Below are 15,976 nucleotides of genomic sequence, written 5' to 3' on the forward strand. Positions count from 1 at the left end.
CATTATAATGAAAATGGCCCCTGAAATTTTATAATCAGTGCCCCTGCTTGTTTAGCCTGACTTGCTGGATTTCAAGGTTGCTTACAGAACTACCTTCCCTATAACAAAGTGCTGCATTAGCCCAACCTGAGTACTACCCTGGCCACCATCAACTCCAAAATAATCCTACCAGACTCTACTCTAGCACTTATACTATACAGTATGCCTTCTCCTGAAAACTGCTTTAAGGAGTGACAACAAATCTGGAGATAAACCACTGATTGCACTGGGCGACGCACAACCTGTCCACGCAGGAGCACCACAGGACCCACTCCATTCATCCTGTGCTAAGCCAGATTCTCAGCCCAGCAGGAGCACTGTAGCCTAGGTTACACAGGTAGTTCACACTCTAACACTCCAAGGCATGTTGGTTACAGCTAAGTGTTTCCAAGTACTACAAGTTCCCTGAGTTAAGTGTGCTTAATCCTGAAGAATCAGGGCTGATCACTTATGGGGAAAAGCTAGCAGAGTAAAACAAAAATTATGATCATGATTTCAAGATATGTATCTGCTTCACCTCTAATTTAGTATATAAATCCAGACACGAATATTATTTATGATAGGAAGTTATATAAAATCATCTGTGTTTTTTTTTTTAACTGCACAGATTAGTATACTTAGCAACTGGTAAATTTGAACTCAGAAACCCACCAGTAGGTCAGAAAGACTCTGAGCTGAAAGATTAAAATAATTCTTCAAAAATAATACTGTTAACTTTCCTTCATAAAAGATGGTTTGGCAAGTCCACAGATAAACATTTTAAGTCTTTGATGTATGTGCCAGCATAAGACCCAAAGGCCACCACAGCTCAAATCTCAGAATGGCAAATATTCGGCTATGTTGAGCATTTTGAAATATCTGGACCATCCACCAAGGCTGGAACATTTCTGTCACAGGGATTGACACACATTAGTATCTGCCGCGTCCTCCTAGATATTCAAGGTACTGGAAGGGATACTCAGTCTCCCGGCGCTGGTGCCTGCTGCTGAGGAACACAAAAAGCTTGCCCCAGAGCTATCCATTTCACAACAGTCTGGGTCAGTTTTGACCTACGATATGCTCATCATCACCTCTCAAAGCACGGAGTAATACACGGGAAATGTTCATTTATCTGGTAACTCCGGTTATAAGAAACACTGAGACAGGGTTTAACTTCCACTGGTATTGCCAGGGACATCCCAACACCAGTCTGCATGTGGCCAAGGCCCTGAACACCAGTTTGGAAGCCCGTAGGACAAGTCTGAAGAGTATAAGATGAGGGGTGTGTGGTAGCCACGAGCTGCTGACGGCTTGGCTGTTCTGACACAGGATGTCGATACTGCATCGAGGTCTGATGAAGATACTGGGGTTGCTGGAAGTGAACTGGTCGTGAGGGCTGAGCTGTCTGGAACACACCTAGCTGTGCGGATTGAGAAGCTGACTGTCCCCTCTGTTTGTTCGCTTCTTTAACATCATTATCATGAGCACTGAGACAAAAGACAAAGGAAACAATAACATAACCTGGCAAGAACGCTGTAGAGTCCCACCTCCCACCTCTGCCATAGCTTGTTTCATGAACTGCCACTATTAGTACATAAACAGCAGTCACTCTACCATCACTCAAACAACAATGACAACTTCCTTATATCTTTCTCAAGGGATTTATCTTTGTATAAACATTGCTGGAAGCTTTGAGGATTCTTTCCAACTTGGAATTTGTGGTCACATCCTGGTGACCCTTAAAATTCAGTGGTTCAGACATGGGAACAGGGTAAGATCTGCCTGGACCAATGTCAGTGCTATGGGCCTGCAAAAATACAAGAACAACTCCCTTTCCCGTCAGTTACTTAGCAGTAAATTTACCTGGCTCACTGGCTGCAAAGCACTATTTATTCACAGCAGCGAGCAACGGAAAAGTACCCTGAGAGCCTTGAGCCTTTCAGAAGTAGTTTCTAGGGTACATTATACACATAGGACAATGTTAACTAGAAATTATAAATGCAAGAGCAAAAAAGCTTACACTAATAGTCGTTCAATACACTGCACTAAGAAATCCCAGGAGTAAGCAGTAAGACGATGCAGTCTCGTAGGCCATGTTGGAGAAAGACGAAGGATAATCCTCGAAGAAGCCACACATGCAGCAGCTACTAAAGAAGGTGCATAATTTAGAAAGGCATAATCTGTGGAGACACCAAAAATGAACTTAAGCAACAGAATACATGAGTCACCAGTGCACAGCCACACGAGGGTATTCTCAGGAACTCACCTTGCAGAGATACTTCCAGGAAGTAATCTGCGTATTTGGCCATGTAGAGTTTAGTCTTTTCCAAGCAAACCATTGGCCAGCCGTCATGAAGATCTGTCTCATGTACTGCTTCAGAGAGATAATACTCAATGAAATGGGCAGCTGTGGGAAGGCAGAGGTTCCACTGAAAGGTCTCTAATAGTAACAGTTCCATATGCAGCAAATTCTGTTTTGTTAGCACGAGATTCATATTAGTCATACAGCCCAGGCTGTTGAGCTGCTCCAGCTTAGGCACACTGTCTTCTTTCTCTTCAAATTTACCTTGTAAAAAAGGGAGGGGTAGAGAGAATGTTAGAAAAGTGATCTTTGGAGGTCTTGCCAGTTAAATGGGACCTGCTGTCTTGCTAGCAGGATTCAGATTTATGGACATTGTCTCCTCTATCTCATACAGATGTACCTATATCAGAACCATGTTTGCATGTTGTCTTTCCTAATACTTCCCCACCCTTGACCTTTAGCCATTCTCTGAAGAAAATGTGCATGGATTTAAATAGTGTCCTGTGGCATATAGGAAATAGTCATATATGCTAATGAAGAAGTAACTACCCACTTCCCCCCCAGAAAGTGTCCTTTTTGTGGGCAGAAAATTATTTTAGAGCATCAAGAATTTAACATCAGAACTTTATCTGGTTAAGTGCTCCACATTGAGCTACACCCTTCCCCCGAGTAATTTTTAGCTTTTTCTGAAAACTAGTCAGCATCAAGTATTTATTCTTGGCAAATTTCCAGCATAATCATGGCAGAGAGGAAGGAAGTTTGGAGGGAAAACTGAGTAAATGACTTTAATCCCAGCACTGCTATTTCAAAAACAAACACACAAATAACAAATCTACCTCTACCTCTCCTCTTCTGTAAGGTTATCTTCCAAGAGTAGGGCTAAGTGTGGAGCATGCAGCATGACTGTAATCACTTAAGAGGCTGTAGCAGGATACTAGGTGTGAGGCTACATAAAGGCCCTACAGTGAGAGCCTGCCAAAAAGCTCAAAAGCTGGTCCACTGAGGCGGCTCAGTAGGTGACACTGCTTGCAGTGCAACCCCCAGAACCCACAAGGGTGGACGCAAAGATCAAAATTCACAAAGCTGTCCTCCAACCCCATGCAGTACGCACACCCAAGTATGAGTTTCCCTTCCCTCCATTTTTAAAGCAAAGTGGGTGCTGAGGAAGAGGGGAAGTCTCATCTTCTTTTAAAGGAATAAAGATGCCACAGCAGAAGGTCATTATTTGAAGGATCAACTTCTGAGAAAATATTCATGCAATGCTCCAACTACTCACTGAGGAATGAGATTTTCTTTCCACCTAAGAAAACTGTTTCTGCAGATTATGAAGCAACTTACACTTAAATTTCCAAACAAGCATTACTACACATAAAGCATGCATTTAGGTACTTCTATAACCCATGCCTGACTCTGGGACATGGTAGTCCACAGAAGAACAGAGATTAGGGCTAAAGCACTTGACCTCTTATGTTCTACCTTACACTTAAGTTTAAAAGTTACAATTACAGATTTCTCACAAGGGAATTTACATTAGTTCTTCAAAACTATTGTTAAAGTTATTTTTCAAAAGCATACACATAAACACAAATATTATATACTGTTTTAGTATTCTGATATTGAGTTCTATATTATCTGTTTTCATTGGAAACCTTTTAACTTTATTCTATCCATTTATAAACAATTTATTGGGGAAAGTTAAGAAAGACTGGCAAACTAATGTTCTCTGCTTGAAGAAGTGGATTTGTAACACTGGCTAATGCTGCTACCATGGATGGAACAGGCCACGGCCAATCAGCTGCCCAGTGTGCAGCAGTGGGTACCAGTGGGGCTTTGCTCACTCTGGCTCATCTTGGGGCAGGAAAAAGTATTGCTGCCTACCTAGGAGTTAGCTTAGGAAACAGAACTGGGATATAAGGGTTTGTCCTTGATGCCAGGAGACTGTAAACTCCTATCTTGAGAAAACTTTAGTGGCTACTTCTGCTCTAGACAGACTGTGAAGTTCTTTAAAACTAAACCACTTGTTGAGGTATTGGATCTTGTGTAAGCTTTATACGTGTTAGGCAACTGCTATACAACTGAACTACACTATTAACCCTTTCAATTTTAATTTCAAAACACTGTTTTAAGTTGCCTAGACTGGCCTTAGACTTGACATCCTCCTGGCTCAGTCTCCTCAGTATCTGGAATTAGAGACATACCCTGTCCCCAGCTCAAAACTACTCTTTAAATATTACTACAGAGAAGAGCAAAACTTACATAATTCAGATTTAAGAATCTAGATAGCCTTTCCCATTCAATTCATGTAAGAATGGCATTTTACAGCACCACAATGGTCTTCATGACAGTGATCGGAATCACCACTGAAGAGGAAAGGTAGTCACTGTTCTCAGAGCAATAACAAGAGGTTCTGTAGAAGGAAAATGATGCAGGCAATTGCTCAGTCCCTCCAGATGAAATCATCAAGGCTTTCAAGCACCTTGCCATTTGTGTAGCAGCAGTACTGGTTGCATAGTTCAAAGGAATGTTATAAAAATTAATGAGTTTATTTATATCATGCTTTAAGTTCCTTTGAAGAAATTAATATACCATAATTCACTGTAATTCAAGGATCAAGGGTGTTTCATATTCTCCCCTTGAAACTTTCATCATTAAAAAATAAAATTGTTTATAGTCAATCTCACAGCTCAAGAAACCAAGATGTTCTATAAGGTCAGCCAGTTCACCCAAGGTCAAATAAGCCCACTGAAACCAAAAGTGCAAGCCAAAAGGAAGATTTTTATATTCTTAAATCTGCATTTCTAAACCAAAACATCATGCTAGATTATATGTGGACAGCTATCAGGATGAGACTTCTGCATCTGTGTTTATAAGTATCTAGTTATTAAAGAAATGTCAAGGAGTTTATATGCTGATTTTCAAAGTTAAAAATAAATTGCACAGGGTTGGAGAGAGAGTTCAGCCATTAAGAGCACTGCCTCTTCCAGAGGCCCCGGGCTCAATTCCCAGCACCCACATGGCAATTCACAACTGTCTATAACTCCAGTTCCAAGGGATATGACACTCTCACACAAACATGCATGCAGGAAAAACATCAATGCATATAAAATAAAATAAATCATTTAAAAATAAAATAAATTGCATGCCAGGCATGGTGGTAAAGGCCTTTAATCCCAGCAGCTAGGAAACAGAGCAGGTGGATAACTGTGCATTTATGGCTAGTGTGGTCTACACAGGAAGTTTCAGGACAGCCAGCTACATAGTAAGACCCTGTCTAAAAAAAAAAACAAGCAACATGTTGCATCAATAACCAAATCTGGGATTCTAATTCAGTCTTAAGTTTTTGGGAACTTTATAGTGATATATACTCAACTACATGGACAAGAATTTCAGAAAGTGTGAAAACATCAATGAGTTACATGCATTCACATCTATCATTATTGTGTTAACTGCTATATATAGTTTGAATCTAACTTGTTCATACATGTAGATCACAAAGATCAGGGTTTTGTTTTCACTTGAAAGGAAATACCAGAAGCCATATGATTATATTGATAAAGGACCCAAACAGGAAATGAGGATAAAGGAAATTCATATCTGCTTCCCAGAAAAAAAAAAAGAATTAGAGGCCGGAAACAAAATACCAGGTCGTCTTTCCCTTACAGGAAATGTACAGATCAGCCATGGAAACCACACATTTTCAAACACAACAGAGAAGACTGGTATAGTGAGTAGGGTAGATGGTGCCATTCTATTCTTTCATTACCAAATAGAAAAGTCATCTATACTACATACAAAGAATCCTCACAAATTACTAAGACCACCAACTAAACATGAGCATATATCAGAAGCCTCATCTCCCAGACTGCTTCCAAACTGCCCATAAGCTCAATGCTGTTCAAACAAGCTGAAGCAAGCCAGGACATATAAGAAGTTATTTTCCTGGACAAACAGATCTACTTAAAAAAAGCCATACTCCTTAGGAGTAAGAAGCCAGGATAGATTTCAGAACAGCATACTAAGGAAATTGGTCAGTACAATGCTCAACTTTTTATGCTGCAATTTTCCCATCTTGCCCTACTTGCTCCTTACAATTTTATAAGCCAAGTGTCTTTGTTTCCATTTTGTAGAGAATTAACCTGGGACCCAAGGGTTATTGAAATTTATACTGTTAGCAATTCAACTCTAAGAAAGCCTATCACTACATTCTTGACTCCTAAATACTACAAAGTGCTTTCAAATCAGATAATGTGCAGGCCCTTGCTTCCACCCAGTTAGGTAGATAATCATTAGCTCCAAGAACATATAAACTGGGATCTGTCTTTAGACAAATTATACAGAGCATCCAATTATTTAACAAAAGTGGACTCCACCAGCAGTGTTGGCGAACATCTTTACTCACAGCACTTGGGAGGCAGAGGCAGGTGAGTCTCTGAGTTTGAGGCCAGCCTGGTCTACAGAGGCAGCTCCAGGACAGCCAGGGCTACACAGAGAAACCCTGTCTCTAAACAAACAAACAAACAGAGAGAGAGAGAAAGAGAGAGACAGAGAGACTGAGAGAGACAGAGGGAAAAAGAAAGAATATAGGAAATGCTCGATTCCATGAACTTGTAACATGTCAGACACTGAAAATAGACTATGGGTGTATAGCATCCTAAGCTTTTCTGACACGGTATTAGAGATTGAGGATAGACTGTCACTAAATTCTAGACTCCAGTTCTGATTCAGTAACTGCTCCAACTCTTCCCTATCACTTACTCAGGAGGGCTGAGGCCTTGATGTGTGCAGTGAACACACCCCCTCTACCTTGGAAAAGGAAGGAGGTAAAAGCAAGTCTCTCTCAGGAAAATGGGGGTCAAAGATGACAGGAGAACAAAGGGAGGAGGTATCTGATCTTCCAGCAGCAGGTGACTGCAGTGCTCTGAGCGATAATGCTCCCATAGGCTCCTGTGTTTGAATGATTGGTCCCCAGGTAGCGGAACTGTGGCCTTGTTGGAGGAGGTTTGTCACTGAAGGTGGGCTTTGAGGTTTCAGAAGCCCCCGCCATTCAGACTGGTTCTCTCTCTGTCTCATCATTGTTGTCCAACATGTTAAGTTCTCAGCTACTGCTCCAGCTCCAGCACCATGCCTGCCTGCCTGTCTATTGCCATGTTTCCTGCCATGATGGTCATGATTCTACTACTCGCTGGAAGGGTGAGCCCCATTAGATGACTGTAAGTTACTTTAGTCCTGGTGCTTTGACATGGTAGTAGAGAAGTAACTAAGACAGTCATAAGCAATACATATCTGTTCCGGACCGATGTCTTCAGGACTGTGGACGGAGCCAGCCGTACAGTCCCGGGTCTGTTTCTGAGTGGAGGTGTGTGGACTAGGGAAGTCTAATTACCCAATGATGCTAATGATGAGGCAGGAAACACCATATCATCTCAGGAGGGCTCCCATCTGACGCCGAGCAGCCCCAGTTTAATGAGGGGTCCATTTAAATAGTCCTCTAAGGGCAGGGGTAACATCAGGAAGTATCTTTCACAATGCATATCGCTAACTCAAGTGATTCTGTTGCCTAAACAACTCTTGGTCAAGCAGGCAGAGTCTTGAGCCCAGGAATGGGCCTACTCAAGGCTTAAGGTACAGAGATGCAAATTAGGAGGCATATCACCTTTAGGCCACCGTTACAGCCTGGTGTTAACTAACAATACAATGGTGACTTTGGGGGGGGGTGCTCCCTGGCGCCACCACTGTTTATGTCAGCCAGTGCCTGGATCCCAGAATATTCCATAACAGGGATATTCAGTCCCCCACACATATCCAAACTATAGCAAATAGGAATACTATACCTTTGTAAGAACAAAACACCTGGATGACCCTGACCCCGCCCCCTAACAACGGGGCACTCACTCACGCGCCATGCATTGCAACCTGTTAGGTGCGCATATGCAACCTTTCCTTTAAAAGGTCCTGCCACCCATCCCTCGCTCTCTTCCTTTCAGCTCCTCTTGGGTTGGCTGACTACCCATCCCCCTCTCTCCCCTTTTCTGGTAAATAAACTCCACGTGGGTTGTTTATCCGTTGTTCCTTTCTTTATATTAGCAGCTGCAGCTTAAACAAAAGAATAACAATCTTGTTACTAGAAAATAAGCTTTAAAAATTACACTGTCACACTAATAACACCAAATAATCTTCCATAGAATAAAAGGGTCACACCCATGCATTGCAGTATGTAATTTAAATACAAGAACTGAGAACTCCACTTCAACCATTCTAAGACACTACAAAAAAACAAGTCCCCTTCCTCTGCTAGGGAGACAGGAAAGTGTAGGAACTTAGCACCACGATGGCAAGCACTATATGGTAATCAAACTTTTCCTCCTGCAGACAGGGTCTTGCCATGTTGCCTGAATGTAGATTCTAACATATCTTGTTTAAAATTCTTAGTAACCAACTAGATTTCGAAGTGGACTTGTAATGCCATTAATGTAAGTATTCGTAGCTAGTTTGGTAAGTTACTAGTAAGCAAACCTTAGTTACAATGTAAGTTATTTTATGAAACTGTACTAATATCATTATTTACAATCCATCAAGCTTAGCTTCCTATTTGGTTCAGAATTCTCTAAGAACCATAGAGAACCAGCTGAGACCGGGCAATGGCTGAGTTGACAATAGCAGTCACAGTAGGCCATAAAACTATTTTTCATTAATGATCTAAAAAATTTAAAATAGCATTGCTTTTATGTCTGATGCCAGTGTGTGTCTCTATTATGAGCTAATTCTATAACCTAACATTCTACGGGATAAAAACAAACAAACTTACTTGTTGACTTAAATACATCTGGCCTGTCAAGTATGGGTTTTTCCAATCTTACATAGACACACTCTAAAGGGCTTCATAGCCAGTGATAAAATGCATAAAACTTAAAAATTTAATTAAATTATAAATGTCTAAGTATTACTTCTCTGGCTTCAGGATGGGGAGGCAGAACAACGTGACTAGATCTTAGAGGAAACCAGATTTTAAAGGGAACTAAGGTATTCAGGAAGTAAACAGCATTCTGCTAAGAATTTGTCTCAGGAGGCATATGATAAGAACAGACCAGCATTTGAATCTATAAGGGCTCTAAATGCTACATTAATCAGTTCTAATCCTAACACACAGGCAATGGGAAGCATCATTATAGTTGGGTTTTATTTACATCTGGTTTCACAAAAGATCTGAAATAATTTTAAAAGTCATTCAATTAGAAGTCTTGGAGTAAGAAAATAAAATTTAAGAGGCTCAGATCTGCATTGAGTTTTACAGGTTTATTAGTATCTAAGGAAAAAGTTGTTTTGGAAAGATCACTAGCTCCATAGCCTAATGGTCAGCCATATTGGATGCCAACCTTAAAGTGAGATCAAGGTTGACAATAACAACTATACACTACTTTGAAATAAGGCTTGATGATATGGGTAATATAAAAACAATACCAAAAACAATTATCAATTCAACTTCATATCAAATGAGATTTTACATTGTTGAATGAAGAAAAACTCAATTTTAATTCTTTTACATGCCCTCTCTTCAGTGCAGACATAGCAAACAAGACGAATTTCAGGACAGAGAGCTAGCAGCACCTTCTGTATGGGTAATAAGTAAGAATCTACTGGCTTTTTTGAGCCCATTCCCTATGGAGGGATCCCTTGGTCAGCCTAGGTACAGGGGGGAGGGCTCTGGTCCAGCCTCAAGTGATTGTGACAGCCTTTGTTGGTTCCCCATGGGAGGCCTCACTCTCTCTGGGGAGTGGATGGGGGGTGGGATGGGGAGAAGGTGGGGAGAGTGGGAGGATCGGAGAGGGAGATGGGATTGGTGTGTAAAATAAGATTGTTTGAAAAAATAATAAGAGTCTATCAGATTACATACTGAAGCCACTTTGTATCAATTGCAAAGAAACCCGACTGAGTTCATTAAACCTATACCAGGAAGCCAAGACAAAGTGTGCAGCACAGCACCTTTAGGACAGAGTTTCTCAACTCCAGCTACACTGATGTTTTGAGGCAGAGAATCTTTGTTCCAGGGACTTGTTCTTTGAACTGCAGGGTGTTTAGCAACATTCAAACCATCTATACATTAGATACTGTAGGTTGTCAGTCACTGATCAAGAACAACAGCTCTCAATCAAAACAGTATGTCAACATTACCTTTGGGATTTTTAAAGTGTTAAAAAATAAAGACACCCAGACCCTAGTATTCAGATTCTGCCACAGTGTATTAGTTAGTTCTCTCACTGCTGTGCCCAACTATCTGACCAGAAGTAAGCTACAGGAGAAGGATTTCCTTTGGCTCACAGTCCATAGGCAGACAGTCTGTCATGGTGGGGATGGCACAGTGGCAGCAGTGGCTCTCTCTGAGAAGCAGAGACAGGGAATGAAAGGGAGCAGATGGCTTTCTCCTTTCCCCCTTTTTATTTAGTCCACGCCCCAGACCATGGGATGGTGCTCCCTGCATTTGAGGTAGGTCTTTCCTCAGTTAAACCTCTCTGAAAACTCCACATAAATATGCATAGAAGTGTATTTCCTAGGTGATTCAAAACCTAGGTAAGCGGACAATGAAGATTAACCAGTAGATCTGTGGTGTTTAGAATTTGTATTTGTATCAATCTTCAGGATGTAGGGCTTGGGCATATGCCTTCTAAAAAATGTCAGAATTATTTTTTAATATCTAACTAACAACCACAGTATATACTTCCTAAAAGCAATAAACTGAAATGACTGGGACTTGAAAACAATTCACTGAGTTCTCTATAGTTTTATCATATAAGCAATGTAGGTTTTGAGTCATGTAGATCAGATTCATACTCACTTGCTAGAAGCAAACAGGAAAGTGCAACTAAATGCAGCTGCTGAATAGAGATGTCATAGCGATCCATGAACAGGTCCAGCAAATAGACAGCAAGATGTCGGGCAGAAGGGCAGAGTGTGAAGCGATTGCTCACTATGGCAATCAAATCAGCAAAATATCGCCTGAGACTCAGTTGAGGGGACTGGCCCTTGTAAGAAGGCAACTTCAGCTCCTAAATCAAAAGGAAGAATATGTTATCTACAGAAATATCTTTATAATGCAGACTTAACATTGTTTTACTAACATATCATGTTTTAAGAGCTTAAAGACTCTCTGCTTGAAAGGAATGTAAAAATAAAAGTTGAGTGGGAAGAGGCTGTATAGCTTTAAGAAAAACAAAATGCAAAGCCAACCACACTCCAAATAGACCCTTCCTCCAAGGCAGAGAGAGAGCAGACCTGAGTATGCTCCTGGAACTGTGCAGACAATACACTTTATATATAGAGACTAGGACTTATCCATCAATATCCTTCAACCTTACTTCCCTTCTATCAGGATCTTTACTTTGCTACCTTTAGAATACATAAAACTTTTTTAGTAATCAGTATCCACTCTCAGGACAATATTAACAATTTGTGAACAAGAGATTCTGGGGCGGGGAATGTAGGTTAGTGGTAAAGCATAGTCTTATCATGTGCTAAATCCTGGGTTCAGTTCTCAGCAACTTGGAACACCACACACACACACACACACACACACACACACACACACACACACACACACACCCCAGTTCAGCTTTAAAAGGGAAATTATGATATATGGCAGGATGAACCTTAATATGCTAAGTCACACAAATGGACAATTAGTATATTAACATGATTCCATTTACACCAAGTATTTGGTCACAGTCACAGAGGCAGAGTACAGTAGTGGTTATCAGGGTCAGGTGATAGACAACTGGAAGAGTACAGAGTTTTAGTTTAGAAAGAAGAAACTTAAAATTTATAGCCCCAGGGATAAACAGTGGAAATTGTCTTAAGTCTCTCCATAGCAGGTGAATTAAAATGCAGAGACCATTACAATATTCTGTTGATATCCTACGATATTGAGAACACCAAAGAAGACCTAGCTTGGCCCACGGGATAAGTAGTTGTAGAAAAAAAGAGGCCTGAATATTACCTTGAAAGACTAGGAATCACATTATTTTTAACTGTTAATTTTACCAACATTAGTAAAAACAGCCTGAACCTCAGGGCCATCAACACAAGATTTTATTTTTATTCCTTGTTATTACTGTAAGAGCATGTGGTATGTGTGGGTAGGCACACACACCGTGTTGGACACATGGAGATGAGAGGACAGCCTTGTGGAGTTGGTTCTCTCCTTCCACCTTTATGTAGACTACAGATAAAACTCAAATCACAAGTACCTGTTGAGCTATCCCATAATATCTCACATAACCTGTTGAGCTACCTCACCAGCCCCAGAGACTTTAAGTAATAGGTCCAATGAAATTCACTTGTCTTTTTCAGTGGGAAAGTACTGACCAGATGACTGTCAAAGCCAATTCTCTTTGCACAGGCACTACAGCTATGCAGACATAGAAAAGAGAGTACACTTTCCTCAGCCACAAGTTTCTTCTGCTATCTTTTTAAAGTCCCTTAGAATGGAACACTCTTGTTCTGGTTTGTTTCTCAAGAAATTGAAACAATGAAAACACAGGGAAGCCAAATCCACAACCTCACCAACTAACCACTTCAAATGCCATTCCCTATCCAGAAAGAGTTAACTCCCTAGCCAGGATGAAAATAAGGGCCTACAGGAAACTCTCAAGTATTAACTACAACTCCTTGGGACCCACATTTTCTTAATGTTTCTCACAAAACTACAATCATTTGCATTTGTCTTTCTCGAGCCTCAAATACCTTCCAAGGAGTCACAACCCAGGAGCAGAATGACAGAAGACAAGCACTTAAGGGAGCAGATCCTTGTGAAGTCTTTCTGAGTGGGAAACTATATTTACAAAAATAGTACAGTTCACTGCATTTCACTTTTCCCCAGTAAATACAATGCTAGTCACACCAACTGTTTCTTTAAAATTTGGTGGGTCTAAGCAAGACCATCTTTTACAGATAATGAGAGGCAACTGACCCGGGGTAGAGTTACATTACAAAGATGCCTTTGACTTATAAAACAGATTGTCAGTCTCTGTGGGCAAAGACCATGACTGTGGCACTAAGTCACTGTTCTAACACCTTGCATACACTAAGTACTAAACACGTGGCACAAATGATTAAATCACTGATTAATAGCTGATATTGGCATTTTCAATGAGAAAAGTTTAACTTGACTCCAGTGCATTACAAACAGTGATCTCTCCAGTTGCAAAGTTCCAGCCCTACCATAAAACGTTACCGTTACCTGAAAGCAGGGCCATGGTCTGAGTTTAAAGACAACATGAAGCAGTGCTGAGTAGTTTGCAACAGGTGACCTGAGGCAGGCTCGAGAAGAAATCCTTCACATCCACCTGACTACAGGTCTGTCTTATTCCATAGCCCTTCAGAGACAACACAAAAGCACGAAACAAATCCTAATTTTGAAAAATAAAGTTCTACTTCTAAGATCACCTGTAAAGCTAAATCAGACAATTACTCAGGATTAAAACTACCTACACATAAAATATTAGAACTAAAAGTCATGGAGATCACCATGGGGGGAAAAAGTCTTTACACTCTTTACACTTACACACACTCACACAGAGTATCATTTATGCCAACTAACTAGTTTGCTACATACTAGAGAGATAAAAAGACTGACACTAAGAAGATCCATACATCTCTCCCAAAAATCTAAAGTGAGTTGAGACAACTCCCCCCCCCCAAACATTCCAAAGAATCACCCCATAGTGGGAACATTTATGTAGAGCAATCTCATAAGGGGCTGGGATGTATTCGGGGTAAGAGACTCAATGTCAGGATTAGGAAAGAGCATTAGGAGCATCCAGCTTTGTGGGAAAAGGGTGCAAGTTTAACAATATATGCCAGGGCTGAATGTTCCAGTCTACTTAGACAAGATACAAATCAATTATCCTGGGACCCCGTAAGCCTCAAGCTACATGAGCTTCTTATTTAAGAGTCAGCTGTTTTGATTCTTAGTTTTCTATACTTAAGGTGGATCTTTAGATCCAAGGTGAAACTGAGTTAAATTAGAGATCTTTCTAGATCTCTCCTCGGGCTGTCTGAGAAGCAGGACTATCCCATAAATCTGCCTTACGACACTCAAAGTGAAATCATTACTTATGCAACAATACACAGACTTCGGTTCAAAAAGAGTGTATTTTTTTCAGTGTTTATTAAGTCTACCTCATCCACTTTCTACACGCGATATTTCAAAGCAGCAGCTCCTTCCTTCCACCTTAAGGCTTTTCAAACAGCCTCAAATCTGAAGGACCAAGTAACAGTAAGTCAGCACACAGCCCTTACTATAGGCTGGGCACCATTCTAAGTCCTTGTACATCAGATTTCACAATCACCCCATGAGAAACGCTCCATCGTCGTTATTGCTCCTCTTACAGATGAGGAAACAGAGAAACGAACGGAAGGCTCACTCACAACCAGTTTGAGGGAAGGCCGGGGAACTGAGTTATGCACAACTGTGGCTTAACAACAGCTGCGTGCAGCAGCAAGCAGCAGCAAGGACGGCTGTTGGCTCGATACAAATTAAGCACGTATATAAAATCCGCGATCCACTTGGCAATACTGGACCGTCGCTTTCCACATTCCTTCTCCCGACTCCCACGCCCCACTCCCATCCACATTTACAGGTTCTTCTGATGCAGCCCCGGGAAGGAAAAAGTTAATTAGCTTTGACAAATCAGCAAACTCGCCTTCTCTGCCCTGGAAAGTCAAGACCCTAACTGGCCTCGCCAGGAAGCCCAGGAGCCGGGAGGGGAAGCTGGGGCCTCGGGATTACCTTGTACCGAAGCGCCTGGTGAATGTCCGCAGCCAGTTGTCCTCGCCACCACTGCCCCTCCAGCTCCATGGAAGCCGGCGCGCCGGGCCAGACGCCTCGACTTCAGTCTGGAAGACACGCCCCAGACGCGGTCACCGCCGGCAACCCCCCCCCCCCGCGCGACCCTCCGCGCCCCGGTCACCAGGGCCGTGACCTCAGGTCACCCGGCGCGGCCGCTCATCTTCACCTGACCCGACCCCAAGCCAGCGAGGCCCGATCTACCTACGGCTGCAGGCGGGCTTAGCGTGCAATCGCTGGCGGGAGGAGCGGAGCTGCGGGAAGGTGCACGCTCGGGACGGACGCTCCGGCCCCCGGAGTCCCGGGTTCGAACGCCGCCCGCCCGCCGCAGGGACGGGGGAGCCCTGACACCGTCCGGGCGCCGCCGGAGGGGAGGGTGAGCAGCAGCGCTAGGCCAGGCCGGCGCCGACAGCCCACCCCCGCCGGGGTCTGAGGGACGGCCGCGGCGGCGCGTCCCCCGAGCCGAGCGGCGAACAAAAGGCCGGGCGCCCGGCCGGCGTGCTCAGCGTCTCGCCTCCCTCCCCTCCCCTCCCTTCCCCTCGCCTCGCGCCGCTGCCCTCTGCCCGGCCCGCGCCGCCTCTCACCCGGAACCGCGGCCCTCACAGCCCCAGCCCGGACGGTGCTCGCGGGGCGCCGGCAGCGCTCATGCCGCGGACGCTCGGCCGCGGAGCCCCCGCCTCAGCTCGGGCCCAGGCGCGGGCCGCTCGCGCCGCCCATTGTTAAAGGACCGGCAGGCGGCTCGGCGTACAAAGCCAGCGCGGGGGCACGGGCCGCCCCGCGCTGCCAATCTCATCTCGCGATACAGCGGGGTCGCGCCG

General features: G+C 43.0%; 1 protein-coding gene across 4 annotated transcripts; it reads right to left on the minus strand.

Annotated features, from left to right (window-relative positions):
- Positions 1 to 603: 603 nt before the first annotated feature.
- Ccnj (cyclin J) lies at positions 604 to 15,913 on the minus strand. 4 transcript variants are annotated; one of them, XM_027407353.2, is made up of 6 exons: positions 15,743 to 15,913; positions 15,102 to 15,208; positions 11,151 to 11,361; positions 2,285 to 2,584; positions 2,039 to 2,162; positions 604 to 1,505 (listed from the first exon to the last, which is right to left on the minus strand). In XM_027407353.2, exons 2-6 carry the CDS (start codon positions 15,168 to 15,170, stop codon positions 1,106 to 1,108), a joined length of 1,104 nt encoding a protein of 367 aa, XP_027263154.1. In that variant the 5' UTR covers positions 15,171 to 15,208; positions 15,743 to 15,913; the 3' UTR covers positions 604 to 1,105. The 4 variants fall into 4 exon arrangements, with proteins under 4 accessions (XP_027263154.1, XP_027263153.1, XP_027263151.1 ...); XM_027407352.2 differs by having other exon boundaries at positions 2,039 to 2,165; XM_027407350.2 differs by having other exon boundaries at positions 2,039 to 2,198; positions 15,743 to 15,909.
- Positions 15,914 to 15,976: the final 63 nt, after the last annotated feature.

This window comes from Cricetulus griseus, chromosome 3 (assembly GCF_003668045.3).
Source record: "Cricetulus griseus strain 17A/GY chromosome 3, alternate assembly CriGri-PICRH-1.0, whole genome shotgun sequence".
Classification (NCBI taxonomy): Eukaryota; Metazoa; Chordata; class Mammalia; order Rodentia; family Cricetidae; genus Cricetulus; species Cricetulus griseus.

What these genes read in the sequence shown, in the direction of transcription:
- Ccnj (XM_027407350.2), bottom strand. Translation starts at nt 15,170, where the DNA reads ATGGAGCTGGAGGGGCAGTGGTGGCGAGGACAACTGGCTGCGGACATT. An exon ending in ACCAGGCGCTTCGGTACAAG is followed by an intron (nt 11,362 to 15,101) that starts GTAATCCCGAGG and finishes CTTTTGATTTAG; the next exon opens with GAGCTGAAGTTGCCTTCTTA. An exon ending in CCTGGAAGTATCTCTGCAAG is followed by an intron (nt 2,199 to 2,284) that starts GTGAGTTCCTGA and finishes GTGTCTCCACAG; the next exon opens with ATTATGCCTTTCTAAATTAT.